This window comes from Stegostoma tigrinum, chromosome 14, assembly GCF_030684315.1.
Source record: "Stegostoma tigrinum isolate sSteTig4 chromosome 14, sSteTig4.hap1, whole genome shotgun sequence".
Classification (NCBI taxonomy): domain Eukaryota; kingdom Metazoa; phylum Chordata; class Chondrichthyes; order Orectolobiformes; family Stegostomatidae; genus Stegostoma; species Stegostoma tigrinum.
Window position 1 is genome coordinate 53,617,129 of NC_081367.1, and position 27,930 is coordinate 53,645,058.

A 27,930-nucleotide genomic window follows, 5' to 3' on the forward strand; every position below is an offset into this window, starting at 1 on the left:
ATTTCTGAAAGCCAGGTGTTTTGTTTTGACCTGTCTTACACATCTTAAAAAGTGGAAATATTAATACCTTGATTGCCTTTAAGTTCTGAGTCTTCATTTTCTCTAAGTATTGGAATACAGCAGACACTCCCTGAAGGCAAATTTCATCAAGAGGCTTTTCCAGGGGGTTTCTCTCCAAGGAAAGGACTTCTAGATTCTTCAGTTTCTCAAGGTTTGCTGGGAGATGTCTTATCCGATTACAACTTGCTAAAAGCTGCTTCAAGCCTATGGGATCACACCATGTTTAATTAAGTAGTTTTCTTTCCAAAAGACTGAAGTTAGTTAAAGTTAATTTTCAAGTCTATACATTGCCCACAGGTAGGCTCTGTAGTTTATGATCGTATATTTTCCCAATACCTACCATTCTCCAGAGAAATTTCAATATTTCACAAAATTGATTCAAACAAGTTGTTTGTAATGAATATCTATATCTATGGGGGTATTAATTAAAAATCAAGAAGTTGGGAGTGAGATGAAAAATGGTGGAGAACACGTTGAAACAATATTTGAGCAGCCTGAACGTAGGGTCATATAGCATGGAAACAGTCCAACTAGTCCACACTGACCATCTTCCCAAACTAAACTAGTCCCATTTGCATGCATTTGGCCCACAGGTTTCCAAACCTTTCCTGTTCTTGTACTTATCCAAATATCTTCTAAACATTCTAACTGTCCCTGTATCCATCACTTCCTCTGTGTTTAAAAACAGACGTTACTCCTCATCTTTTTCAAACCTCTTTCTTTTCACCTTAAAAATGTGCCTCCTAGTTTTCAACTTCTCCACCTTAGGGAAAATACCCTTGCTATTCACCTTATCTATGCATCTCATGATTTTACAAATAATATGGTCACCCTCTCTACTTCCTGTGCTCCGGGGGGGAAAAGTCTCAGCCAATCCCACCTCTCCTTATAACTCAAACCCTTCAGTCCCAGTAACATCCTGTAAATCTTTTCTGTACCATCTCCAGTTTAATCATCCTTCCTATAACAGGGCGACCAGAACTACATACAGATGCCTTACCAATGTCCTGTACAACCTCAACATGACATCCCAACTCCTATACTCAAAGGTTTCCTGTTCTTTAAATTAATATCATGGATTTTCTTTTTTTTGGTCCATTTTCACACCTCAGTGGGATAGACCACTGATAATTGAAACACTTATTCCTACAATCAACACAATAGTTATTGTTTCTCAAAGAAATGTGGAAAATTCCCAAACTACCAGATTTACAAACCCAAGTGGATAGAAAGCATGGATCGGCTGTCTGTAGTTAAAAGGATTGCTGTTTATTGCAGGTCATTAGCTGCTAGCTACAGGTAAACAATTTAACTAAATTAGGTACAGAAATTGAGACCATACCTAGAGTGTAGTTTTGGGTTCCCTACCTAATAAAGGATATATTCGCCATAAGGGAGTGCAGTGGTAGTTCATTAGGCTGATTCTAGGGATGGCAGAACTATCCTATGAGAAGAGATCGATTTAATTGGGCCTGTGGCCATTGAGAGTATGAATTGATTGAAGAGCTAATTTTGTTTTAAGAGACCAAGTTTTGTGCAAGTGAATCATTTGGAATTATTCATGGCTAATGGTCTTGCAAATTTTTTGTTTAAATCACCGTCCAAGTAAAGAATATTTGAATGAAACAAAGAATGCAGATGCTGGAGATCTGAAGCAAAAACAGAAATTGCTGATGAAACTCGGCAAATCTGGCAGCATCTGTGTAAAGAAAGCAGAGTTAATGTTTTGAGTCAAGTGACTCTTTTTCAGAACTGTTAGCATCTAGGAAATAGTGGGATTTATGATGGTGAGGTAGGGACTGGAGATGAGTGGAGAGGTAGAGATAGAGAGATATGAAATGGGATAGGCAAGCATTGAGATCATGGATGGCAGGCCAGGCCAGAAGAAAAGCTGAATAAGTGATAGTAAGAGCTAAGAGTGAGAAAATGGGTTTGCTGTGCTGAATGCTGCACACATAATGTGATAATGGGCCTTGCAGTATGTGGGAATGGGTGACTGTGCTAAAAGCAACCCATGTCATAACAACAGGAACAAGAACAGAGTTGCTGGAAGAGCTCAGCAGGTCTGGTAACATCTGTGAAGGAAAAAAAGAGTTAACGTTTCGGGTCGGGTGACCGTTCCTCAGAACAGGATTGAGTGTGGGGTGGGTGGAAAAACCGTGGAAGATTGAAATCAAGCTGTAGAGTTATTGAAATTGATGTTGAGTCCCAGAGCCTGCTGGTCCCCAGGTAGACAATGAGCTACTGCTCTTCCAATTTGCACTGAGGCTTGCTAGAACACTGCAGTAGGCCAGCAACAGAAATGTTGGCATGGGAGAACGGTGCTGTGTTGAAGTGATAGGCAACTGGAAACTCGGTCATTTTTGTGGTCAGACAGTAGGTATTCTGCAAAGTGGTTACTGAGCTGTATTTCATATCCCCAGTGTAGAGAAGACCACATTGTGAGCAGTGATTACAGGAGACTAGATTGAATGAAGTACAGGTAAATCACTGCTTCATCTGGAAGATATGTTTGGGATCTTGGATGCTGAAGAGGGAGCAAGTAAATGGGTAGCTATTATAGCTTCTGTGCTTGCACGAGAAGGTGCCATGGGAGTGACAGGATATGTTGGGACTGGAAGAGGAGTGAACGAGTGTCCCAGAGGGAACAGTCCCTGCGGAAAGCTGGCAAAGAAGGGGAGGGGAATGTGTGTCTGGTTGTGGCATCCCATTGGAGGTGACAGAAATGGTGGCTGGCAATCCTTTGGATGCAGAGAATGGTGGCGTGGTAAATGAGGACGAAAGCGATCCTATGGATGTTGTAGATGGGAAGGAAACGGGTGAAGGCAGAAGTGTGAGAGATAGGTCGAACACGGCTAAGGGCCCTCTTGACCATGGTAGCAGGGAATTCTCAGTTGAGGAAAAAGATGGATGTTTCTGAAGCCCTCCCACCCAGCCCCACTTGTGAAAGGTTGCATCATCAGAACAGATCTGACAGAGTGGAAGAACTGGGAGAATGGGATGAAGTCCTTACAGAAAGCAGGGTGTGAGGGATTCTATTTTTCTTTGTTGAAGGGACTCTATGAAGGTAAGAGGAGGGCCTACCTGTGATCAAATTCATTCTTAAGCAAAATGCAGTCAGCCATTTACTTGAAATAAAAACAGAAAATGTCAGAAATACACAGTAGGTACATTTTGGTCTAAGAAAAGTTGACATTTCAGTTCAATGATTTTTCATCAAAATTGCATCATTTGTTCGTGAGGCATCCTTTTGTTCAGAATTTTCTGGTCTAAGAGACAAATTTTTAAAAACAAATGATTGGTCCTTTCACACTGGCTATACTTTCGTGTTAGTCTCCACTTAATTAGGTTGAAGTTTATGCTTGGGGTGTTTAGTAGGCAGGACACTTCTCCTTGGCAAGTTGCCCTGTAGCCATTTAATGGCTGTTAGCCCTTTTATTGGGTTGAGACAGGACAACCCCACTAGGATTGAAATTTGCTTCTGAAAATACAGTCACCAAGAGTGATAAGAACCGGGACCATCACAAATGCTGTTGGGGAAGAGATAGCAATGGAGCCTGGGCAAAACTATTTGCTGGTAGAATGTGATGAAGGATGTAGGGTCCAGGTGGACAAGGCATGGGGGCAGGGGAAGGATCAGGTGTCTACAGTTGGCATAACAAGGGCAAAAAAAAGGCATCTTCTCTTGATTGGCCACCTATCTAGGCTGGACCTTTGGCTACAATCTCTTCTGCTGCTCTGTCACTGGCAAAATCATTGCGGATGTGAATGGGGGCAGATGGATGATGGGCATTGTGCATGGTTCCTATAAGTAACCGCACATCCTCTGCCAGCCTGCCATTCCTGTGCCTGGAGCCATAAAATTCTGATCATGATTTTCGTGTCCATAAAATCAGAGGCTGCTGGATGTAAAAAAACAGCCTCCTCCTTAACAACAAGTAACAAACATGTGCAATTTGCCTTTTTGGTGTCACTAAGCAGGTCTACTCTTCAGTCTGTACCAAGTTAACTGACCTCAGTTGTATATTATTGCCTCAGAGCTTATTGCCTCTAGCCCCTGCACAGATTTCAGCTTCACCCTTGATGTTGAATATTGACAGCAGCAAAAGAAGAACCATTCTCAAATGATCTATAGCCCTGTCACAGACTCATCAATAGTGTCCTACTGGCGAGGGTATGAAAAAAGACTATGAATGTGGGGATTTAGTTCAGGGAGGAGGTGGAGCAATTTGGAGGGAAGGATACAGAGATGTCTCCAATCTCAGATTTCCACTGTTTAGCCAGTAACATTTGAGTTTTTCCACAGAAATCTCTGGTCATCATCTTTGTTTTCCCACCTGAGTTTTTGGAGTCTCCTGACATTGACTAACTCAGCCAGACCTTTTTTATTTTATACCACGTTGGATGCAAATGTGACGGCTGAAAAAAAGAGCTAAGTACCAGTGATGTCCACAATTGATTGAGGTAATTCCAGTAAACGGTTTTCGTGGCAGTCAAGCACAATCAAGTTCTGGAGCAATCCAATTGTTGATGGCAAAATCTCAACCTCATTGTTCTCGAGGTATAATTCTCTCAGGTTCTGGAAAAAAAACAATACAGGCTGTAGTTACACAAACCACAAGTATCTGACCACAGGCAATAATTTCTCCGTATCTGAGCTATCAATCCTCCTGAACATCTGAAAATCTTAACTCCTAACCGTCCAAAATTCTGTGAATAAAATCCTAGGTTTGTACTTCAACCTCAAGTCCGGGTATCATGCTGGTAAATCCACACCCTTGGCAAGGTCAATATATGTTAAAGTGTGATGTCCCAAACTGTTCAGTGACATCAGCCTAACCAGGGCTGTGAGCTCAATGAAGGTAGGGACAGTGGTACAGCTCTCTGCAACACAATGAGTGTAGCTTCAGTAAGTTCAAAATCACCCACATCCCAAGAGTGAGTAATAACAAATACATAACTATGCTCCAAACCTGCAGCCCAATGATATCAATGTGGACTTCACCAGCTTCAAAATCTCCCTTCCCCCACTGCATCCCAAAACCAGCCCAGTTCGTCCCCTCCCCGCACTGCACCACACAACTAGCCCAGCTCTTACCCTCCACCCACTGCATCCCAAAACCAGTCCAGCCTGTCTCTGCTTCCCTAACCTGTTCTTCCTCTCACCCATCCCTTCCTCCCACCTCCATCTTCTACCTACTAACCTCATCCCACCTCCTTGACCTGTCCGTCTTCCCTGGACTGACCTATCCCCTCCCTACCTCCCCACCTATACTCTCCTCTCCACCTATCTTCTTTTCTCTCCATCTTCGGTCCGCCTCCCCCTCTCTCCCTATTTATTCCAGAACCCTCACCCCATCCCCCTCTCTGATGAAGGGTCTCGGCCCGAAACGTCAGCTTTTGTGCTCCTGAGATGCTGCTGGGCCTGCTGTGTTCATCTAGCCTCACATTTTATTATCACTGATACTCTATTTGGGTTAAGCCAGGACCACTCAACTCCTGATCTCATTGCAGGCTTAGCTCAAACATGGACAAAACAGTTGAATTCCAGAGGAAAGACAAGAGTGACTGCCATTCACATCAAGACTACATTTGACTGAATGTGGCATCAATGGGAATAATGGGAAAAGGCTCCTACTGTTTGAAGTCATATTTAGCATGAAGGAAAATGGTGCAGTTGTAGAAAGTTTGATTTCAGCTCTAGGCCATTGCTGCAGGAGATCTTCAGGTTTTGTGTCTTAGCCAACCATCTTCAGTGACTTCACCTTCCCTTCACCATAAGGATAGAGATGGGGATGTTCATTGATGATTGCACAACAGTAAGCATCATTCACGACTCCTCAGATACTGAAGCCAAATTCAGAAACACCTGGATAATGTTCAGGTTTGGGCTGATAAATGGAAAGTAACACAAAGTGTTAGTCAGTAGTCATCCCCAAGAAGAAAGAATCTAACCATTGGTCCTTGACATTCAATGAAAATACCATCACTAAATCCCCACTATCAACATATCTACAGCTCCAAGTGATGGTTCAAAGTTAGGATTTCTGCAGTGAGTAATTAACTTTCTGAACTCCGTCAACAAAGCAAAAGTCAGGAGTGTGATGAAATACTTTTTATTTGGCTGGATGAGTCCAGTTTTGCCAACATTCAAGAAATTTGATAGCAGTCAGGACAAAGTAGTCGACTGGATTGACATTCTATCCATTATCTATGGTGAATGAATTTTCCATACTGAGGTGAGGTGGTTTTTTTCTTTATTTTTCTCTATTCATTTATGGGCTATGGGTGTCACTTCTTGCCCCTCCCTAGTTGGCCTAAGAGGAGGTGGTGGGTGAGCTGCCTTCCTGAACTACTGCAGTCCTCCTGCTGTGGGTTGACCCACAATGCTATTAGGGAGGGAATTCCAGGATTCTGACGCAGCGACAGAGTGAAGGAACAGCGATATACTTCCAAGTCAGGATGGTGAGTGGCCTGGAGGAGAACTTCAGGTGGTGGTGTTCCCATTATGTCTGCTGCTCTCATCCTTCTAGATGGAGAGGACATGGGTTTAGAAGGTGCTGTCTGAGGATCTTTGGTGAATTTTGTAGAAAGTAGACACTGCTGCTATTGTGCATTGGTGGTGGACGGAGTGAATGCATGTGGCTGTAGTGTCAATCAAGCAAGCTGCATTGTCCTGGATGGTGTCAAGCTTCTTGAGTGTTTTTGGAGCTGCACTCATCCAGGCAAGTGCAGGTATTCCATTAGACTCCTGACTTGTGCTTTGTAGATGATGCACAGGCTTTGAGGAGTCAGGAGGTGAATTACTCATTGCAGTATTCCTAGTTTCTGGCCTGCTGTTGTCGCCGCTGTGTTTATGTGGTGAGTCCAATTGAGTTTCTGGTCAACGATAACACCCAGGATGTTGATAGTGCGGGATTCAGTGATGGTGATACCATTGAATGTCAAAAGACGGTGCTTAGATTGTCTCTTATTGGTGATGGTCAGAGCCTGGCATTTGGCGTGAATTTCACTTGCCACTTGTCAGCCCAAGCCTGGATATTGTCCAGATCTAGTTACATTTGACAGTCTCAAAGGAGTCACAAATGGTGCTGAACATTGTGCAATCATCAGCGAACATCCCCATATTTAACCTTGTGGTAGAAGGAAGTTCATTGAAGCAACTGAAGATGGTTGGCTCTGGGTCACTATGTTGAGGAACTCCTGTAAAGATGTCCTGGAGCTGAGATGATTGACCACCAGGATTACCTTCCTGTGTATCAGGTGTAACTCCAACCAGGTTGGAGAGGTTGCCCCAATACTCATTGATTCCAGTTTCACGAGGGCTCCCTGATGCCATGCTCTGTCAAATGAAGCCTTGTCCATCACTCTGAACTCCCCTCTTGAATTCAGCTGTTTTTGGACCAAGGCTATAATGAGGTCAGGAGCTGAGAGGAACCCAAACTGGGCATCACTGAGCAGGTTATTTCTGGGCAGCTGCTACTGTTGACAGCACTGTTGATGCCACCTTCCATCACTTTACTGATGATTGAGAGTAGACTGGGGCAGCAATTGGCTGGGTTGGATTTGTCCTGCTTTTGTTGTAAAGGACATACTTGGGCAATTTTCCACATTATTGGCTGGATACCAGTGTTGTATCTTGGCTAGGGGACGCAGCAAGTTCTGGAGCACAAGTTTTCGGTACTATTGCTGGAATGTTGTCGCGGCCTGTAGCCTTTGCAGTATCCAATGTCTGTAACCATTTCTTGATATCATGGAGTGAATCAAATTGGCTGAAGACTGATATCTGTAAGGCTATGGACCACTGGAGGAGGCCAAGATGGATCATCCACTCAGCACTTCTGGCTGAACATTGCTGCAAATGCTTCAGCCTTATCTTTTGCACTGATGTGCTGGGCTCTTCCATCATTGAGGATTGGGATATTTGTGGAGCCTCCTCCTCCAATGAGTTGTTCAACTGCCCACCACCATTCACGACCGGATGTGGCAGGGCTGCAGAGCTTAGATCTGAACAATTGGTTATGGGATTGTTTAGCTCTATCATTTGTGTTGATTAAGTTGATGGAAGATGCTGCAAAGGGTTTTAGTTCTGACGCCTGAAATCATCACTTTTCTTTTAAGGAATGAAATGTGTACTGAGCTGTCAGACAATGCCTGGTTGTTTGACTTCGGGTTTCTTACAGACATAATGTCAAAACGTAACGAGCAGAATTGTGAACTGCAGAGAAAAAACAGACTCAGATTTTTTATTACTCTGGCAAATTTACAACTTTTTTTAAACAATGTTATGTAATTCATAACTTTATTTGTTAACCATGGTTGACTGACCATTTTTAAGTGTCTGCATCTTGAAGGAATTTATAGTAGCTTTACACTCGTTGTTTATAAAGACTATCTATTGTCTCTGTATGGTCATGCCTTTTCATATATTTTCCAAATCCACCTCAGCCAAATTGTGCCTCATGCCTTCACAATTTCCCTAGTAGGTTCTAGAATGTATTTGTTTTACAAAATTGCCATGGAATATATTATGAACTCATTTCCGGACTATCTTGGATTTGTCCTCTTGATACGAAGATTAAAGTCACCCTCAACTATTGGTCTTTCAAACCTCTGTTATTTCTTGAAAAACTCAGCAGGTCTGGTAGCATCTGTGGAAAGAATACAGAGTTAACGTTTTGGGACCAGTGACTCCTCTTTAGAGAAATGCAGTCTCTTCAGGAAGGAGGGCGTGAGAGAGTACAGGTAACTGTGGGAGTCAGTGGGTTTGTAGTGGATATCGGTGGCCAGTCTATTCCCGGCAATGCAAGCTGAGATGTTGAGAAAGGGAAGGAAGGAATCTGAGATTGACCAGATGAAAGTGATAACAGGGTGAAGATTGGAAGCAAAGTTGATCATTTTTCCAATTCCAAATGAGAGAGGGAAGCAATTACAGGGGAAGGAGTTGTAAGGGAGGGACATCGAGCAGGACTGTAACAACAAACGTTCCATGTATCCCACTAAGAAGTGGCATTGTGGCTCAGCAGTTAGCATTGCTGCCTCACAGTGATTGGGTCCCGGGTTCAATTCCACCTTTGGGCAACTGCACATTCTTCCTGTGTCTGTGTGCGCTTCCTCCAGGTGCTCTGGTTTCCTCCCACTGTCCAAAAAGGAGCATGTTTGGTGGATTTGCCACGCTAAATTGCTCATAGTATCCTAAGATGTGCTGGCTAGGTAGGTTAGCCAAAGGGAAATGCAGGGTTGCAGAGATAGGGTTGGGGTAGTGGGATGCTCTCAGGAGGGTCAGTATGGACTTGATAGGTCGCATAGCCTGCTTCCACGGTCTAGGGATTCTGTCAACCTATGAGACAGGCATAACTGGGTCCAAAAACAAAGTTGCTGTAAAAGCTCAGCAGGTTTGGCAGCATCTGTGAAGTAAAAAACAGAGTTAACATTTTGGGTCCAGTGACCCTTCCTCAGAACTGATGGTGGCTGGGAGAATGTCAGTTTATATGCAGAAAAAAGGGGAGGGAGATGGAATAGAGAGTAAATGATAGGATAGAGAACCTAAAGAGTTGGACAGGCGAAGAGTTGATAACGATCAGGCTTGGAAGGTGAATAGTTGTTAATGGGGACTGTAAATGACTAATAACAGGCAGTGTGTCATGGCAGGATATGTGATAACAAGGTCTTGTGTGTGGAGTCGGTGGCTGGGACATGGGAGAGTTTGGGCCCTGAAATTATTGAACTCAGGCTATCTTAGATTTGTCCACCTGATATGACGATTAAAGTCACCCTTGACTATTGCTCTTTCAAACCTCTTATTTCTTAAGAAACTCAGCAGGTCTGGCAGCATCTGTGAGATGCCCACCTTGAAGAAATCATAACTGGGTCCACTGGGTATCTATTATCATGCCTTTGATTTGAAGAAATGGAGAGGAGCTAAAGAAGATGTTGTACAAGGTGAATAAGGGTCATTGGACTTCAAATATTAACTGTCCTTTTTCTCCACACATCTGCCAGATCTGTTGAATTACTCTGGCAATGTCTGTTTTTGTTTCAGATTTCCAGCATCCAGAATTTTTTATTTTATCTTTTTTTTTATTACATTACCTACAGTGTGGAAACAGGCCCTTCGGCCTATGCTCTGTCCTGCAGTGTTGCTAATGTCAGGGGATCTGTGAACAACTCTCACCAGTGACTTTGATTTCTCAAATCTACACTCAAACTGATCACTGACTTTACACATGCAAAACTATCCTAAAATCTCATGATGCCCAACATTTCAATCTAGTTTGAACATTCTGACCAACACATTGAGACTTAACTATGATTTGGTAATATTATTTAACCACAGATACAATTCTTTTATTCAATGTTATGTCAGTATTTGTTGCCCATCTCTAATTATCCTTGAACTGAGTGTTCTGTTAGGGCCATTTCAGAAAGGGAGGTAAGAGTCAAGAACATTGCTAGGGATCTGGAGTCAGATGTACACCAGATTTCTTTAACTGAAGGATATTAGTAAACTTGATGGGTTTTTTTTTGTTAGTAATATTTCATGGCTGCTATTATTAAGATTAGCTTTACATTTAATTTTTTAATTGAATTTAAACCCACCTACTGTTACAGTTGAGTTTGAATCCAAATCCACAGAACTTTAGCGTCTGGACAACACATCCAGCGACATTGTCACTTTACCACCATCACTCCATTCTAAGGCACTGACCATTTATACAGAGAACATTGGCAAGTGTCACCAACTCAACAGCTATTCATCTCAGATATATCCCCCTTGTCCAGACTAACCAGAGCTTGTCAGAGCTCACAGAGCTTTGACACGCCAATTTTTCATCCCTTACCACAAGTTGGGAAATCTCCTCAGGTACGTGGATGAATTTCATCCCGTGATCTTGTCCCAGGTATAATTTTTCCAAGGATTGAATGGAGCAAATTTCTTGGGGAAATGTCCGGAACCTGTTTCCAGTTAAACCGAGAGTCTTCAGCTTGCTCAAATTCTTTATTCCTGGAGCGACCTGTGAATTAAATGAGGATTTTGTTGTTGCCAATGAAATATGGGAGTGTCATCTGGTGATCTCAGACCACAACTACCTATTAAACATCAATTGCCACTAGAACCAGAGTTATACTGTTTGTTTGGTTTGTTCCCTGGTGGTTTCCTGTTGCTTGGTGGGACAACTGGTCCTGTACGACAGGACTTTCTCCCACCACAAAAGCATATCCTCGATTCTGGCTACATTTCTAGCCTAGGGTCATTTACTGGCAGTTGTTTGTGGGTGATGCCTGCAGTTGCTTCCAATTAGACATAATACACATGATTAAAAGGAAAGCTGCTAAAAAAGATTCTAAAGGAACATAGGAACAGGAGTCAGCCATTCAGCTTGTTGACCCTGCCCCACGTTAATACCTTGTACTCCCCCTTAACCCTTATATATATATCACTGACGGATTTCAGATTACCTTCTCTACCTTAAATATACTTCAAAGACTGAGCCTTCAGTCCTCTCCAGTAGAGAATTTCAAAGGTTCACAACTCTTTGAGTTGGTAAAAATTCTCATTCCAAGCCCAAGTGGCATCCTCCTTATTTTTAAGTTGTACATCCTGGCTCTAGAATGCCAACTGGAGGAACCACCTTGCTTGAATCTAGCCTATCTATCCTATATCTAAAGAATACAAGCTTAGTTTGCCCGATTTCTCTTCACAACAGTCCCAATATCCCAGGAATAGGTCTGGTGAACTTAAAACAAAGAACTGTGAATGCTAGAAATATGAAACAAACCAGAAATTGCTGGAGAAACTCAGCAGCTTTGGCAACATCTGTGGAGAGAAAGCAGTCAACGTTTCAGGTCCAGTGACCCTTCCCCAGAAATGGCGAGAGCGGTGATGTAGTTTCAGAACAAGGGAGAAACTCAAATAGAAAGTTGAATGGGATCAAGGGAGTTTGGTGAGAGTTGTCAATGAGCCTCAGAATGTTCATCCATTTAGGCTGTCAACAAAGCTGAAGCTAGTTAGATCTGAAAGATCAACATCTTCCTGAAATTAAGGGAATGTTTTCCAGATGAACAGTAAATCAAGGCAATGCAAATAATCCAAAGTCCAGATTATGTGTCAAGGTCTGTGGGGAGACTAACAACTCAACCCAAGACCTTCGTGTTGGTTCCTGGACTATCTAATAATTCAATTAGATTTTAACAATTAATATCCTGCTAAGTGTAGGAGGTCTTGTGGCACAATGGATAGTGTCTCTACCTCTGAGCCAGAAGTTCCAGGTTCAAGTCTCACTTCAAGGGCCAAGAAATATATGTTCATATTGCAACCAAATAGGGTTGAGTATCAAGGTGCTTCCTCATCCATGGAGGTAATGGTGCTGTGGATTGAACCTATCTTCAGATAGAGATCTCAATAAGAGGTTAATTCTGGTTCATAACCTAACAATGTTATGGCAGGAATCACAGCTCCTTAGAAGGTATACCAAGAATGTGTATGATTTCAATTTTTCTTCAACGGGAGCTATTTGCATTAATAGTAGTTCCTATGTCTTGATAGGTTAGAACTTGAGTTTCCTTGAAAAAAGAACATGCTGCCAAATGCTTGCTGAAAGAAGACAAAGGGTGTTAGTGGATGGGAAATGTTCATCCTGGAGACCAGTTACTAGTGGTGTACCGCAAGGGTCGGTGTTGGGTCCACTGCTGTTTGTCATTTTTATAAATGACCTGGATGAGGGCGTAGAAGGATGGGTTAGTAAAGTTGCAGATGACGCTAAGGTTGGTGGAGTTGTGGATAGTGATGAAGGATGCTGTAGGTTGCAGAGAGACATAGATAAGCTGCAGAGCTGGGCTGAAAGGTGGCAAATGGAGTTTAATGCAGACAAGTGTGAGGTGATGCACTTTGGTAGGAGTAACCGGAAGGCGAAGTACAGGGCTAATAGTAAGATTCTTAGCAGTGTAGATGAGCAGAGAGATCTCAGTGTCCATGTACACAGATCCTTGAAAGTTGCCACCCAGGTTGACAGGGCTGTTAAGAAGGCATACAGTGTTTTAGCTTTTATTAATAGAGGGATCGAGTTCCTGAACCGAGAGGTTATGGTGAAGCTGTACAAAACTCTGGTGCGGCCGCACTTGGAGTATTGTGTACAGTTCTGGTCACTGTATTATAAGAAGGATGTGGAAACTTTGGAAAGGGTGCAGAGGAGATTTACTAGGATGTTGCCTGGTATGGAGGGAAGGTCTTACGAGGAAAGGCTGAGGGACTTGAGGCTGTTTTCATTAGAGAGAAAAAGGTTGAGAGGTCACTTAATTGAAACATATAAAGTAATCAGAGGGTTAGATAGGGTGGATAGGGAAAGCCTTTTTCCTAGGATGGTGACGGCGAGCACAAGGGGACATAGCTTTAAATTGAGGGGTGAAAGATATAGGACAGATGTCAGACGTAGTTCCTTTACTCAGAGAGTAGTAAGGGAATGGAACGCTTTGCCTGCAATGGTAGTAGATTTGACAACTTTAGGTACATTTAAGTCGTCATTGGATAAGCATATGGACATACATGGAATAGTGTAGGTTAGATGGGCTTGAGATCGGTATGACAGGTCGGCACAACATCGAGGGCCAAAGGGCCTGTACTGTGCTGTAATGTTCTATGTTCTATATTCAAATAGCACTGTGGCTCTTTATGTCCACTTGAAAATATTAGTTGTGTAGAAACATGAGACTTAGGAAAAGGAGAAGGACAATCAGCCGTTTAAGTCTGCTCTGCCTGTCAATAACATGTTGGCTGATCTAATTTTGTCTCATTTCCACTTTCCTTTATACCCCTCAGACTCTTGACTCCCAATCTATCAAAAATCTATCTAACGCTCCTTTGAATAGATTCAATGATCCAGCCATCACTAATTTTGTAGGAAGAGAATTGCATAAACTAGCAAAGCTCTGAGAAAAAAAACTATTTCACTTAATCGCCATTATAACAGGGAGACCACACATCCTTAAGCTATGCCCCTGGTTCTAGTCTCTTCCACAAGAGAAAACATCCTTTCAACATCCATCCTGTTGACTCTCCTTAAGATTGTATACATTTCAATAATAGTGATAATGGGAACTACAGATGCTGGAGAATCCAAGATAACAAAGTGTGGAGCTGGATGAACACAGCAGGCCAAGCAGCATCTCAGGAGCACAAAAGCTGACGTTTTGGGCCTAGACCCTTCATCAGAGAGGGGGATGGGGAGAGGGAACTGGAATAAATAGAGAGAGAGGGGGAGGCGGACCGAAGATGGAGAGAAAACAAGGTAGGTAGAGAGGAGAGTATAGGTGGGGAGGTAGGGAGGGGATAGGTCAGTCCAGGGAAGATGGACAGGTCAAGGAGGCGGGATGAGATGGTAGGTCAGAAATGGAGGTGTGGCTAGAGGTGGGGGGAAGGGAGGGATGAGAGGAAGAACAGGTTAGGGAAGCAGAGACAGGCTGGGCTGGTTTTGGGATGCAGTGGGGGGAGGGGATGAGCTGGGCTGGTTTTGTGATGCAGTGGGGGGAGGGGACGAACTGGGCTAGTTTTGGGATGCAGTAGGGGAAGGGGAGATTTTGAAGCTTGTGAAGTCCACGTTGAAACCATTGGGCTGCAGGGTTCCCAAGCGGAATATGAGTTGCTCCGCTTAGGCCCGAAACGTCAGCTTTTGTGCTCCTCAGATGCTGCTTGGCCTGCTGTGTTCATCCAGCTCCACACTTTGTTATCATACATTTCAATAAGTTTGCTTCTTAGTTTTCTAAATACCAGCAAGTCCATGCCGAACTTGCCCAACGCCTTTTCATAAGATAAATCTTTCATTGTAGAAATAAGACATTAACTTGCTCTATAAACATTTACAATTTTTTCCAGGTAAGAGGACAGAAACTCTAAACAGTACTGCAGATGTGGCCTTGTGAACACTGTATACAACTGCAACAGAAGATCACTGTTCTTATATTCTGTTCGTCTCACAATAAATGACCACATTCAATTTGCTTTCCGAATGACTTGCTTTTGTTGCATCCTAACTTTTGGTGTACTCGGGCACCCAGATCCCACTGAGTTCTGCAGTCAATTTCCTTTTAAATAATTATCTGCTTTTCTATTCTTTCTGCCAAAGTGGATAAATTCACATTTTCCCAAATTCTGTTCTACTGTCAAATTTTAGCTCAATCACGTAACCCATCTATATTCCTTTTAAGCTCTTTACATTTGTTTTTCTACATTGTATTCAAATGTCACCAGCAAAGTCCATCCTTAATTGCCCATGAACTAAGTGGCTTCCTCAACCATGTCAGATGGCAGCTATGAGTCGACCACATTGCTGAGCATCTAGAGTCTCATGTAGATCCAAAACAAAAGTTGCTGGAAAAGTTCAACAGATCTGGCAGCACCTGTGAAGAAAAATCAGAGTTAACGTTTTGGGTCTGGTGACCCTTCCTCAGAACTTAGATATTTAACTCACATGTACATCAAACTCGATAAAGACAACAATTTCTCTTCCCAAAGAACATTGGTGAACCCATTGGGTTTTTATGCCTATCAATGACAGCTTCACAGGTACTGTTAGTGGCAATAGGCCTCCTCTTGACAGCTCCCTTTTCCATCCATCTTGGTGTCATTGGCAAATTTATCTACCTTCCCTTCTTTCTGCAATCCTCAAATGACACATAACATCCATCTGGGGTTTAGCATCTTTAACATCCCTCTCTGTTGGTAGAAGCCAACTTCCCATCTGCTATACAATGGCTGCTAAAGCTCTTAGCATTGACTCTCTTAGCTCTTATCCACTTTTATTGCCGGATCTATTACTGAATTTAAACGCCAACAGCCACTGTGGAGGGATTATGTTCCCAAAGCATTATCCTGGGCTAACAAGGCGTAGAGGGTGTATAGTTCTGAGGAAGGTAACCAGACCCGAAACATTAACTCTGTTTTCTCCTTCACCGATGCTGCTAGACCTGCTGAGCTTTTCCAGCATCTTTGTTTTTGTCCCAGTTCTGAGGAAGGGTCACCAGACCCAAAACGTTAACTCTGTTTTCTCCTGCCTGGATGTGCCAGGCCTGCTGAGCTTTCCTGCAACTTAAATGGAACAAAATTTGGGAAACTCAAGTGTCGAGCTAGATGAACATAGCAGGCCAGGCAGCATAGGAGGAGCAGGAAAACTGACGTTTTGGTTCTAGACCCTTCTTCAGAAATGATCCTGGGCTACTGGATTACCAGTTCTATGACATGAAAACGTGGTCCCCATTGCTGGACTCCTCTTGACAGCTGCCTTTTCCATCCATCTTGGTGTCATTGGCAAATTTACCTAGCTTCCCTTCTGTCTGCAATCCTCAAATGACACATAACATCCATCTGGGGTTTAGCATCTTTAACATCCCTCTCTGTTGGTAGAAGCCAACTTCCCATCTGCTATCAGTGATAATGGGAACTGCAGATGCTGGAGAATCCAAGATAACAAAGTGTGAAGCTGGATGAACACAGCAGGCCAAGCAGCATCTCAGGAGCACAAAAACTGACGTTTCGGTCCCATCTGCTATACCATGGCTACTAAAGCCCTTAGCATTTGAATCCTGGCCTCTAGGAATCTTATGGATTCTCCAGTAAGATTCTTACTGGTAATTGCCTTAAAGGGGGTTCTTGTGGTGCAGTGGTGGTGTGGCCCTTTGAGTCAGGCAGCCCACGTTCCAGCTAACATCCTGCTCCAGAGCTGTGTAATAACATCTCTGAATAGGTTGATTGGAAAATATCTACAAGGCCTGTTCTTTTTCCGCCACCCCAACCCTTAACTCCCCGTACTGCCTCCTCCAGTTCTCTCTCCACAGCCCCACCCTCTGTTGTGCTCGATTTTGACCAGGAAGGTCTGTACCTCTTTCAGTTTGCTGTCATCCAACGACAGAACCTCCAGCTGGCCCAGGCTGCAGATTTGCTTCGGAAAGTACCGGAGAACATTTTGACTGAGATCTAAAAGGCGAAGTCCTGTTAACTCGGAGAAGCAGCAGCTGAGGTTCCTTATGTGCGTGTTTTTCAGGTAGAGTAGCTGCAAGGCGGCGCCGAGCTCGCAGATGACAGCCGGGACTGTGTGCAGAAGGTTATCGGACAGGTCAAGTTCGGCCAGAGAACCTGGGAGTGAGCAGACGTGGTTCGCGTCCAGATGATTCCTGCTGATGTCTAACACACATAGGCTGCTGCAGCCTCTCATCGCCTGTGGAATAAAAGTCAGGTTGTTATCGGCGAGGTACAAGTGTTTCAGGTTTTGCAAACAGTTGATATCCTCTGGGAGGTAAATCATTGCATTCTCCCTGAGATCCAAGACCTCTAAATGGTGCAGCTGGCAGAAGCCGGCGGGTAAAACCTGCAAGTTGTTGGATTGAAGGTAAAGTTGCCGCAGTTCCCTGAGGCAGCTGATTTCCCAAGGCAGCAACTCCAGCTTATTCCTGGACAAGCCCAGCAGCTGCAGGTGGTGAAGTTTCTTGCAGAGCTGGCCTGGGAACTGCTTCAGGTTGATGTGATACAGGCGCAGTTCCCGCAGGTCCCGCAGGCGGCACAGGGTGTGGGTGAGGGCGCTGCAGTTGAGCGGGTTCTCGCTCAGATCGAGGCTCTGCAGGCGTTGCAGTTCGCCCAGCTCCTCGCACAATTTCTGCAGCCTGTTGCCGTTCAGGTACAGGACCCGCAGCTTCCGCAAGCGCCCGATCTGCGGCGGGATCTCCTCGATGCAGTTCCCCTCCAGGTGTAACTCCTCCAAATGCTGCAGCTGGAAGACGGCGGACGGGAAGCTCGGCAACTGCATCTCCCCAAAATCCTGGAACAGGACTCGGCCCCGCAGTACCAGCGGGACATCTGCACCTTCACTGACATAGCGCCCACTCCCCTGGGCGGGGGCGCAAGAAAAGTGCTGCAATCCCACTTTCAACATCTGGGAACAGCGGAAACCCACCCCCCACCACCACACACACACACACACACACACGAACGCTCCCCTCCCACAATCACACACACACAAACATTCGTTCCCCCCCCCCCACACACACCACACACCCCCAACACACACAAACACCCCTCAAAGATCCAGTGTAGGGATCAAACCACTTCTTCAAACCTCACACCGTCCCAAAACACTTCAGCCCTCAGTCCCCTCAAAATCTCTCAGATTCCCCCCACTTTACCCAGGTTTGTGAGTGTCAGCTCGCGGCTGGAGGGCGTTTCCATGGAGACAAGAGACGCGATGACTCAGCAGAAATCAACAAAAACCCAGATCAGGAACATGAGCCGGAGCTGTATTACTGAGGGAGTTAATAAAATGTGAGGCTGGACGAACACAGCAGGCCAAGCAGCATCTCAGAGAGCTCTCTGATGAAGGGTCTAGGCCCGAAACGTCAGCTTTTGTGCTCCTGAGATGCTGCTTGGCCTGCTGTGTTCGTCCAGCCTCACATTTTATTAGCTTGGAATCTCCAGCATCTGCAGTTCCCATTATTACTGAGGGAGTTGTCTGATTCTTGCCGCTTTTAATTCATTCATTCATTGGATTTGAGTGCTTCTGGCTGGCCCAGTATTTGTTGCCAGTCCCTAGTTGCTCCTTGGGGAGGTGGTGAGGAGCTGCCAGTGGTGGCATTTTCTTTCTCTCTCACCTCCCACTCTACCCACCACCAAAACTGACCAATTGAAAAGATAAAACTTGCTGGCGGAACCATTTTTCAGTATCTGAACTGATGTCAAATTTGCAGGATTTCAGTCTGAATGCTTGTGACTTTAAGAATGACACTTGCATTTGTTTAAGAATCCTTCCATTTAATCCAGAGAATGTGCCAGAGGCTTAACTAGTGGAATTTCGCTCATGCTCTTATGTCTTGGTGATAGATAGTCCTTGCAGTGTATGACAACTGCTCTGTACACTGGGATTTTTGTTGACTTTCAGAGTGTTTTTGTCATCAAACACTAGCTTAAAACATTGGCATATCAACAAACTATGCGAGTTCTGAGAACAAAAACTAGCAGCCTTTATCGACTGGCAGATACAGGGAAGAATTTTTTTTCTATTCACTCATGCAATGTGGGGTGGGGGGCAGCGCTAGCTGGGCTAACATTTATTTCACACCTAGTTGTCTTTAGATGGTCGTGGTGAGCTGTCTTCTTGAACCACTGCAGTTCCCACTGTGTGCTGTAAGTAGACTCACAATGCCATTAGGTTAGGAATTCCAGGACTGTGACCCAGCGACACCTAAGGTATATTTCCAAATCAGGATAGTGAGTGCCTTAGAGGGGACCCTGCAGGTAGTAGTGTTCTCATGCATCTGCAGCCCTTAGCCCTTCTAGATGGAAGTGGTTGCCAGTTTAGAAGATGCTGTCCAAGGATCTTTGGTGAATTTGTGCACTGGATCTTGTAGATGGTAGATACAGTCATAGCGAAGGCACAGGCACGTAGTTGGAAACTCATTTTGAGGTAAGGTATGACCCCAGATTTGCAAGCAGTCTAACTCTACTTCAGACAATTTCTAACGAGTGAGGGGGAGATGGTAGATATGGGATGAAATTTGTGGCAAAGACAATAACTTTGATCTTTGCCACAGAAAGCAGTTGAGGCCAAAAGATTGTTTTTTTAAGAAATTAGATATAGTTCTTAGAGCAAAAGGGATAAAGGGATACGGGGAGAAAGGAACAGAGTATTGAATTGGATAGTCAGCCATGAATTCCAGGATTTTGATCCAGTGCCAATATATTTCCAAATCACAATGATGAGCAAACTCTAGATGAACTTGCAAGTGGCAATATTCCTTTGTTTCTCTTGATCTTATCCTTCTACACGGTAGACACTGTGAATTTGGAAGTTACTGCCAAAAGAGACATTGTGAGTTGCAGCAGTGCATCTTGTGGTTGGTACACCCAACTACAGTAGTAAGGCATCCTAAACTATGTTTCCTTTAATTTTATTTGCTGCTGTGCAGACCTCTGAGGCCCATACATTGCAGTGGTTTCCAGAAGAGGAGGTCATGCATAGACCTTCTGAGTGTTTGTGCAGCCATGCTTAGAAGGAATATTGACCCTGAGGTTCATTAGGTGTGAGTTTCAACAATACTAATCATGGCATTTAATCTAATTTATACTAAATTAGAAATTAGTACAAACAACAATATCCCATTGATACAAATGACATTAAATTGAGGTTAATATTTATACCAATACTACTTCAAACAATCTGAGGCTGCATATGTTTAAAAGGTTCAATTTTGAAGCAGGTGTGCAAACTGATGGATCTGGGTTTTATTGTACAGAAATCTTTAGAGGTGACAAATTAAAGTTGTTAAACAGGCATCTGAATCCTTGACTTAATAAATTAAGGCACAGAGTGCAAAACCAAGCAAATTTGTGGTAAACACTTTATAAAGAACTGTTTCAGGCTCTGCTGCAGTATTGTGTTCACTTTTGGTCACCTATGCTTTAGGAAGGAGGCTCACAAATACGTTTTCAGGAATGAGATATTTCGGGAATCAGATATATGGGGAGATAGGAGAATCTGGTCTATTTTCCATAGGCAGAGTAAGTTATGAGATTTGATTGAGGAGTTCAAAATAGAAAACTAGAAGAAATTGTTTCTTCTTGCACAAGGATCAATAATTAAACGACATAGATTTGAGATAATTGCCAAAGGAATCATGGGAGATGAGAATACATTTTCTGCGGTGAGTTGTTGTCCTCTGAAATGTGCTGTCTGAAGGGCTAGTAGAGTTGATTCAATGGTAGCTTTCAAAAGGGGTTTGATTGCATATTTTAAAAATGAACACTTTCAGGATTATGAAGCGATAAAAAGCAGATGAATGAGGTTCATTGAATAGCTGCTAGAAAGAGCTGTCAAAAAGATGTTAGAAAGATTGGTTTCCTTCAATGCTGGAAGTATCTACAGATTCTTCTATATCGATTTGGCTTAAGGAAATATTTGGATCTTTCAGCAGGTATGTGTTGGCATTACAGGCTGCCTCATCTACATCGCCATACAAGGGAGTCCAGTAATAATACAATTGCAGCCCATGAGCTAACTCAGAGAGGTAGACTCTTCCATCAATCCAGTATGGGCTAATGTCTGTTCGTTTTGGCTTCAAACGCCCAGCTTTTATCAGTTTTGCAAAATCCTGAAATATAAAGTGAAACATGTTAGAAGACCATGTAATCTCTGCTCAGCCTTCCATGCCAAATAAAACATCAGAATTCTCCCTGCTTCTAGACAGTTCATTGCACAGACTGCATCATTTGTATTTTACTTTGAATTGTAGACCAAAATGGGAAAATGATTGCTATAAATGAAAGACTATGGAAGGAGCTGCTGCATATTTGAAAACAAGTTACTGCAACTCATTGTGAGTTGTGATTACATTGTTACATTATTCAAGCAGTGGGGAATATATGTAAAATTTCATGGCATTGTGGGTGTGATTTGGTCACCCAGAGACAGACTGGTTGTCCAACTGAGACCAGTTGTGTGGGGCCAAACTTATCAGCATGACAGCAACACTCTGGTTGGCTCCTGGACAAGTTGACAGTTTCTGTGGGAACAATACAGAGGTAGACTCAAATCTCTAGACTGCAAGAAACAGTCTTATTTTTGTTTCTCTCTGTGCAGTGAAGAACCAAAAACTGTAAAAATACCTCACATCTTCCATCATTTGCTGTTGCCTCTAACCAGTGATGAAAGTATGAACAAATAATGTGTTAACTACATGCATCTTTAAGAAAGAAATGAATGAATCTAGAAAAGTGATCAGATGAAACAAAAGGGTCACGTGAATGAATCCTGTGGCCTAGTGCAATTGAACTGTGTTTGCCCGGTATTTTTCCTTCCACCAATAACATCCATATTAGTTAGTTTACTTGTTTGTGTCTGACTGCATCTGTGAATAGTAATTTAGAAAAGGGACAGATCTTAAGCCAGAAGAGTTGATAGTTCATACATTGTTTCTTGTTTTAAGTCACCCAGAGACAGACTTATTAGAATTTATTTATAATGAATTGTATTTTCTTGTTAAGTACAGAAACCCATGGTCAGTGATGTCTGTTGACTTGACTCTATCAGACAGTTAAACTGCAGAAACTTTGAGTAATTTCATGAAAACTTTACCTTTTGTGATGACCTTGGATCAGAGCACTTGAGCTTCAGTACATTTTCTAAGTTTGTGTCATGACATTTTACATATAAATTGATTAATTTCCATTATAAGGATGTTGAATTCTGGCTATTTTCATGTCCTCTGACACAAACTGACTAATCAGTTCCTGCCTCAGAATTTCAATGTTATTGTCTAGTGTCTGACCCTCATACACTGCCTAACCATTGAAGTAAAAACGTGCATTGAGAGATCACTGCACCTGAATGCGGAGTTGAGAGTTTGGTTCATGTGAAGTCATTGCATAAAGGGAAACAGTGTTTCTTTCTCTACCTTTTTTCAGCCTCCATTAGCTGTAAACATTACAACTTGTTTCCCAGAAATAATCACAGACTCATGAGGCCATTTGGTCCAATGTGTCTGGGCTGGCTCTTCAAATCAGCAGATCTCCAAATACCACGCCATATTCCTGCATTCTCCTCATAATCCTGCATATCCCCAAATGGGCCATCGTCTTTAGTTGTGGTGGCACGGTGGCTCAGTAGTTAGTACTGCTGCCTCACAGCACAAGGGACCCAGGTTCAATTCCACCCTTGGGTGACTGTCTGTGTGGAGTTTGCATATTCAACTCATGTCTACGTGGGTTTCCTCCAGGTGCTCCGGTTTCCGCCCACAGTCCAAAGATGTGCAGGTTAGGTGGATTGGCCATGCTAAATTGCTTGTAGTGTTCAGGGATGTGTAGATTAGGTGGGTTATAGGGGGATGGGTCTGGGTGGGATGCTCCAAGGGTCAGTGTGGACTTGTTGGGCCAAAGGGCCTGTTTCCACACTGTAGGGATTCCAAGATGGATCCTGTTCGGATAACCATCTAAATCCCTGCTGAAAGCCTCAATTGAACTCATCTCTACCACCCTATTACACATTGCATTCCAGATCCTAATCACTTGTACTTGAAACAGCATTTCTTCTAATTACTTTTCCTTATTTTACCATTTCCTTAAAACAGTGTCTTCTTATCCCCAATCCTTCTTTGAGTGGGAACATTTTCTTCCCATTTTACTCTGTTTGAAACTCTCATGATTTTGAATGCTTCAATCAAATTTCCTCTTGGCCTCTTCCAAGAAAACAGTCCTAACTTCTCCAATTTATCTTCATAATTGAAATTCCTCAACCTTGGAACAATTCACAAGCTTCTCCTTCACACATTCTAATACTTTATGTCCTTCCTAAAGTATGGTATTCAGAACTGGACATAGCAGCAGAAGTAGGCTATTCAGCACAATGAACCTGCCCCACCATTCTAGATCATAGCTAATCATCTACCTCAATTGCACTTTCCTGCATTATCATCATATTACTTGATGCCACGAGTCTCCAGAAACCTATCAATTTTCATCATGAACCTGCTCAATGATTGAGCCTTCACAGTCCTCCAGGACAGACAATTCCAAGATTCACCACTTTCTGAGTGAAGGAATTTCTCTGCCAATTCGGTCTTGAATTGCCTGCACCTCATCCAGAAATTATGCTACCTGGTTCAGGCTGGAGAAACATCCAACATCCAACCTGTAAGAATTTTATTAAGTTTCAACCCAATCGCTTGTCTTTCTTTTTAACTCTACAAATACAAACCCAGTTTCCTCAACCTCTCCTCATGAAATTATTCCACAATCCTAGCGATTATTCTGGTAAGCCACTGTTCAACTCCCTCCTTGACAATTTTATTCCTTTTTAGATAAGGAGACCAGAACTGTACACAGAGCTAAAGGTCGAACTGTAAGATGGGTCTCTATACTGGTGAGATTACCAACAACTGTAAAAACCCATCTGGTTCAGTAGTCGCATTAAGGGAAGGAAATCTGTCATCCTTGAATGGTCTGGCTGACATGGGACTCCAGATCCAGAGCAGTGTCGTTGAAACTTAAGTACCCCCCTGAAATGTCTCAGAGAGCCAATCAGTTCAGTTGGGGATGGGCAACAAATACTGGCGACATTCATAACCCACCAAAGAAAATACTTTCTGATTTTCTATCTACAGGATGAAAATGTCACTGAAACTGCAACCTTTTCCACTCATACCAATCCTGATATTGGCAGAAATTCGGGAAGAACTGAAAAGCGAAGATAAATGCAAAAAGGAGATTAAATTCAGCCAATCAGCCAAACACGGGGGAGGTTGGGAAGTAATGGTGATGTTGCTAGACTAATAATCCTGAGGCACTGACTAACGTTCCAGAGAAATAAGTTTGAATCCCATCACTGCAGTTAGTGAAATTTGGATTTGATTAATAATTATTAAATTAGAAATGAAAACAAGCCTAACAGCAACCTTGAAAACATTGTCCATTGTTGTAAAAATAACGCATCTAATTCACTAATATCCTAAGAACACCTGCCAACACAGAAGTTGCTGGAAAAGCTCAGCAAGTCTGGCAGCATCTGTGAAGAAAACATCAGAGTTAACATTTCAGTCAGAGCTACTCAGAACTCTCCAGTTCACCAGGCTCGAAACGTTAACTCTGATGTTTTCTTCACAGATGCTGCCAGACCAACTGAGCTTTTCCAGCAACTTTGTTTTTGTTCCAGATTTACAGCATCCGCAATTCTTTTGGTTTTTATTAAGGAAATCTGCCATCCTCAATAAGTCTGGTCTACGTATGAATCCAGATCCAATGCAATGTGATTGACTCTTAACTGCCCTCTAAGTGGCTGAGCAAGTCTTTCTGTACAATGGCAATGGGGATGGGCAACAAATGCCTGCCTTGCTGGTCATGTCCACGTCTCATGTAAGAATAAAACATGCTCTTATTAAGACAAAGCTACTGGTAATTTTCTTTTATAAAATCTCTAGTTCCAGATGAAGTCTGGACAAGCTGGATCATAGCCCCAACCACGGATTGGGCCCACATTTAACTATGCAAAAGTTAACAGTTCAAATCAAACCCAAAAATTCAAACTAGGTAAATCAAGGGTTAAATTGGGAAACATTTGTTTGTACAAAGGGCAGTGCAAATCTGAAACGCTGGACCCAAAAATCTTTTGAAGTTCGGGTCAATGACACTTTTGTCGGCGACGCATTATGGAACCCAGATGGGTCACAGGAATAAGATGCAGTTCACAATGAACTAATGGATTAATAGAACAGACTTGAGGGCTTGACTGGTTTTCTCCTATATGTACTTTGGTAATGATAGTTTTACAGAAACTAAACAATTAATTCTATTCCAAAAAAGATAGAATATATTTTATCTTACTATGGAGGCTGATTCATCGAAGCTATTGCCCCAGACATAGACATTGGTTAATGTATTGTTAGATTTCAAGGCATTTGCAAGTGCCATCAGTCCAATGCCAGAAATGTTATTCCTGGCCACAGATAGTCTGGTGGAACAAAACATATGTTATAATTAATTCTATAAATGGATTTCAAAACTTTGAGCATGATTATTTCATAATTTTATGAGTTAAGAACTATGATATTGATGGAGCTTTGGTAATAGAAATACAGTACTCTTTTGTTATGAGGCAGTGATTACATTAACTTTTTCTTGATCATGTATATTAACTGGCATTTGTGTAGGATATTATTTGCCATTTAACAGCCCAAACCTGAATATTATTGCAATACTTGCTGCATTTGGCTATAGACTGCTTTAGTAACTGAGGAGTTGTGAAAGGTGCTGAACATTGTGCAACCATCTGTGAGGAACTCAGTCAGAAATCACATGACACCAGGTTATAGTCCAACAGGTTTATTTGAAAACACAAGATTTCGGAGCCTCATTCCTTCTTCGGGTGTTAGTGATAGAGGTAGTATCAGACACAGAATTTATAAGTAAAAGATTACAGGTTCACACCATGGATGAGGATGTACTAAAGAAACCTAAGATGTTGTTAAATCTCTAATCAGTTAGAAGATTTTAACTGATTAATATGTATGTGTATATCCCAAATTCCTTTCAAGTCATGGTCCTGAGAGAACTAAAGGTTTTATCACACACACGCATTCTGTCTCCCTCACACACACAAACCTTGTCACTCTCTCTCACCACCCCCCTCCACCACCCCACACACACACACACCACACACACACACACACGTACACACACACACATAATTTATAGGCAGTCAGTCAATGTGGCATTTTATAAATTCCTACTTTAGAAATAAAACCAGTCTGAATCCAAACTAAAACACAAACACTTTGTAAGCAAGGTCTCATCTAACATGCGTGTGATAATGGGAACTGCAGATGCTGAAGAATCCAAGATAACAAAGTGTGAAGATGGATGAACACAGCAGGCCAAGCAGCATCTCAGGAGCACAAAAGCTGACGTTTCGGGCCTAGACCCTTCATCAGATGAGGGGTCTCTGATGAAGGGTCTAGGCCCGAAACGTCAGCTTTTATGCTCCTGAGATGCTGCTTGGCCTGCTGTGTTCATCCAGCTTCACACTTTATTATCTCACCTAACATGCATTGTCTGATTTAAAATGTCCCCTCTTCTTTGCACTGATAAAGCCTGTAGTTCTCTCAGGACCATGACTTGAAAGAAATTTGGTGATTTACATATACATATCAATCAATTAAAACCTTCTAACTGATTAAAGGGTTAACAGCATCTTAGGTTTGTTTAGTACATCCTCATCCATGGTGTGAACCTTTGATCTATTACTTATAAATTCTGTGTCTGATACTACTTCTCTCATTAACACCTGAAGGACTGAGGCCCCAGAAGCTTGTGTTTTCAAATAAATCTGTTGCGACACTGAAGGTACAGTGATACATTTCCAAATCTGGATGGTGAGTGGCTTAGATGGGAAGTTGAAGGCGGTGGTGTTCCCATGTATCAGCTGCACTTGTCTGCCTCCATGGTAGTGGTCATGGGTTTAGAAGATGCAGTCTCAGGAGTCTTGGTGAATTTCTGCAGTGCATTTTGGAGATACTATATATTGCTGCTACTGAGCATCAGTGGTAGAGAAAGTGAATGTTTATAAATGTGGTACCAATCAATCAGGCTGCTATATTTTGGATGATGTCAAGTTTGTTCAGTACTGTTAGAGCTGCACTCATCCATTTGGGTGTATTCCTTCAGACTCCTGACTTGTATATGATAGATAAATATTGAGGAGTCAAGAACCGTATAATGAGCTGCAGCATTTCCAGCCTGTGACCTGCTCTTGTAGCCGTATCTCCCAAATCATTATCTGGCAATTTAACTTTCTTCGGTCTCTGCTTTAATCTATCTTTCTCTTTCATTGACGTGTCAGTAATTTTTGATGGTATTCTTTCCCTATGTTCTCATATGTAAAAACATGCACCATTGTCCTGTATTGATCTTCTATCCTATTTATACTGAAGGTGTGTGTCAATTTGTGTTTGTTCCTTAGCCCCATTTCCCCAAGGGAAGTTCCTTAATGCTGGATTAACCTGTTGTTCGCATTAGATTAGAATTGAGACTCACGCTACAAGCTGGTCATTCAGGTATCGAAGAGCATCACTAATGCAAACCAGTCCATCGTCCTCAATTCTGTTTGCAGCCAAATCCAGAATCTTCAAGGGAGTGTTGTGTTTCAGCAGTTCAGCCAAAGACTTTGCTCCATCAGAGGATATCTGGTTACTGACACACCACATTAAATGATTTGTATACGGTACATATTGAAACGAATCCACATGATTTTCGTTCACATACGGCCCAATGTCTACATAACCCCTCAAAACACTACAGGAATAAGTTTAAAGGAAAATCCTAAATGAGTGAAGTAGAGATAAATTGAA

At 42.6% G+C, this 27,930-nt stretch overlaps 3 protein-coding genes across 6 annotated transcripts in view; 1 reads left to right on the forward strand and 2 right to left on the reverse strand.

Moving 5' to 3' along the window:
* LOC125457481 (leucine-rich repeat and IQ domain-containing protein 4-like) overlaps positions 1-17,978 on the reverse strand; it is a 29,696-nt gene extending 11,718 nt beyond the window's left edge. The window contains exons 1-4 of the mRNA XM_048541709.2: positions 16,932-17,978; positions 10,902-11,075; positions 4,501-4,639; positions 68-264 (exon numbers count right to left, since the gene is read on the reverse strand). Of these exons, the coding sequence (XP_048397666.1) occupies positions 68-264; positions 4,501-4,639; positions 10,902-11,075; positions 16,932-17,978 (1,557 nt within the window). The remainder of the gene's footprint in view (positions 1-67; positions 265-4,500; positions 4,640-10,901; positions 11,076-16,931) is intronic.
* lrrc31 (leucine rich repeat containing 31) overlaps positions 1-27,930 on the forward strand; it is an 88,418-nt gene that overhangs the window by 57,141 nt on the left and 3,347 nt on the right. The window contains exon 12 of one of the 2 annotated variants that reach the window (XM_048541703.2): positions 14,930-15,041. The exons of the other annotated variant lie outside the window; for it this stretch is intronic. The gene's annotated coding sequence lies outside the window, so the exon portion shown is untranslated. Of the gene's footprint in view, positions 1-14,929; positions 15,042-27,930 lie in introns of those variants that run through there. 2 annotated transcript variants of the gene reach the window in all.
* LOC125457482 (leucine-rich repeat-containing protein 34) overlaps positions 20,037-27,930 on the reverse strand; it is a 39,075-nt gene continuing 31,181 nt past the window's right edge. The window contains exons 8-10 of one of the 3 annotated variants that reach the window (XM_048541710.2): positions 27,617-27,772; positions 25,409-25,535; positions 20,037-21,186 (exon numbers count right to left, since the gene is read on the reverse strand). In XM_048541710.2, coding sequence (XP_048397667.1) covers positions 20,920-21,186; positions 25,409-25,535; positions 27,617-27,772 — 550 coding nt within the window. In that variant the 3' untranslated portion in view covers positions 20,037-20,919. The remainder of the gene's footprint in view (positions 21,187-25,408; positions 25,536-27,616; positions 27,773-27,930) is intronic. The other 2 variants (XM_059651171.1, XM_059651170.1) reach the window with 2 other exon arrangements.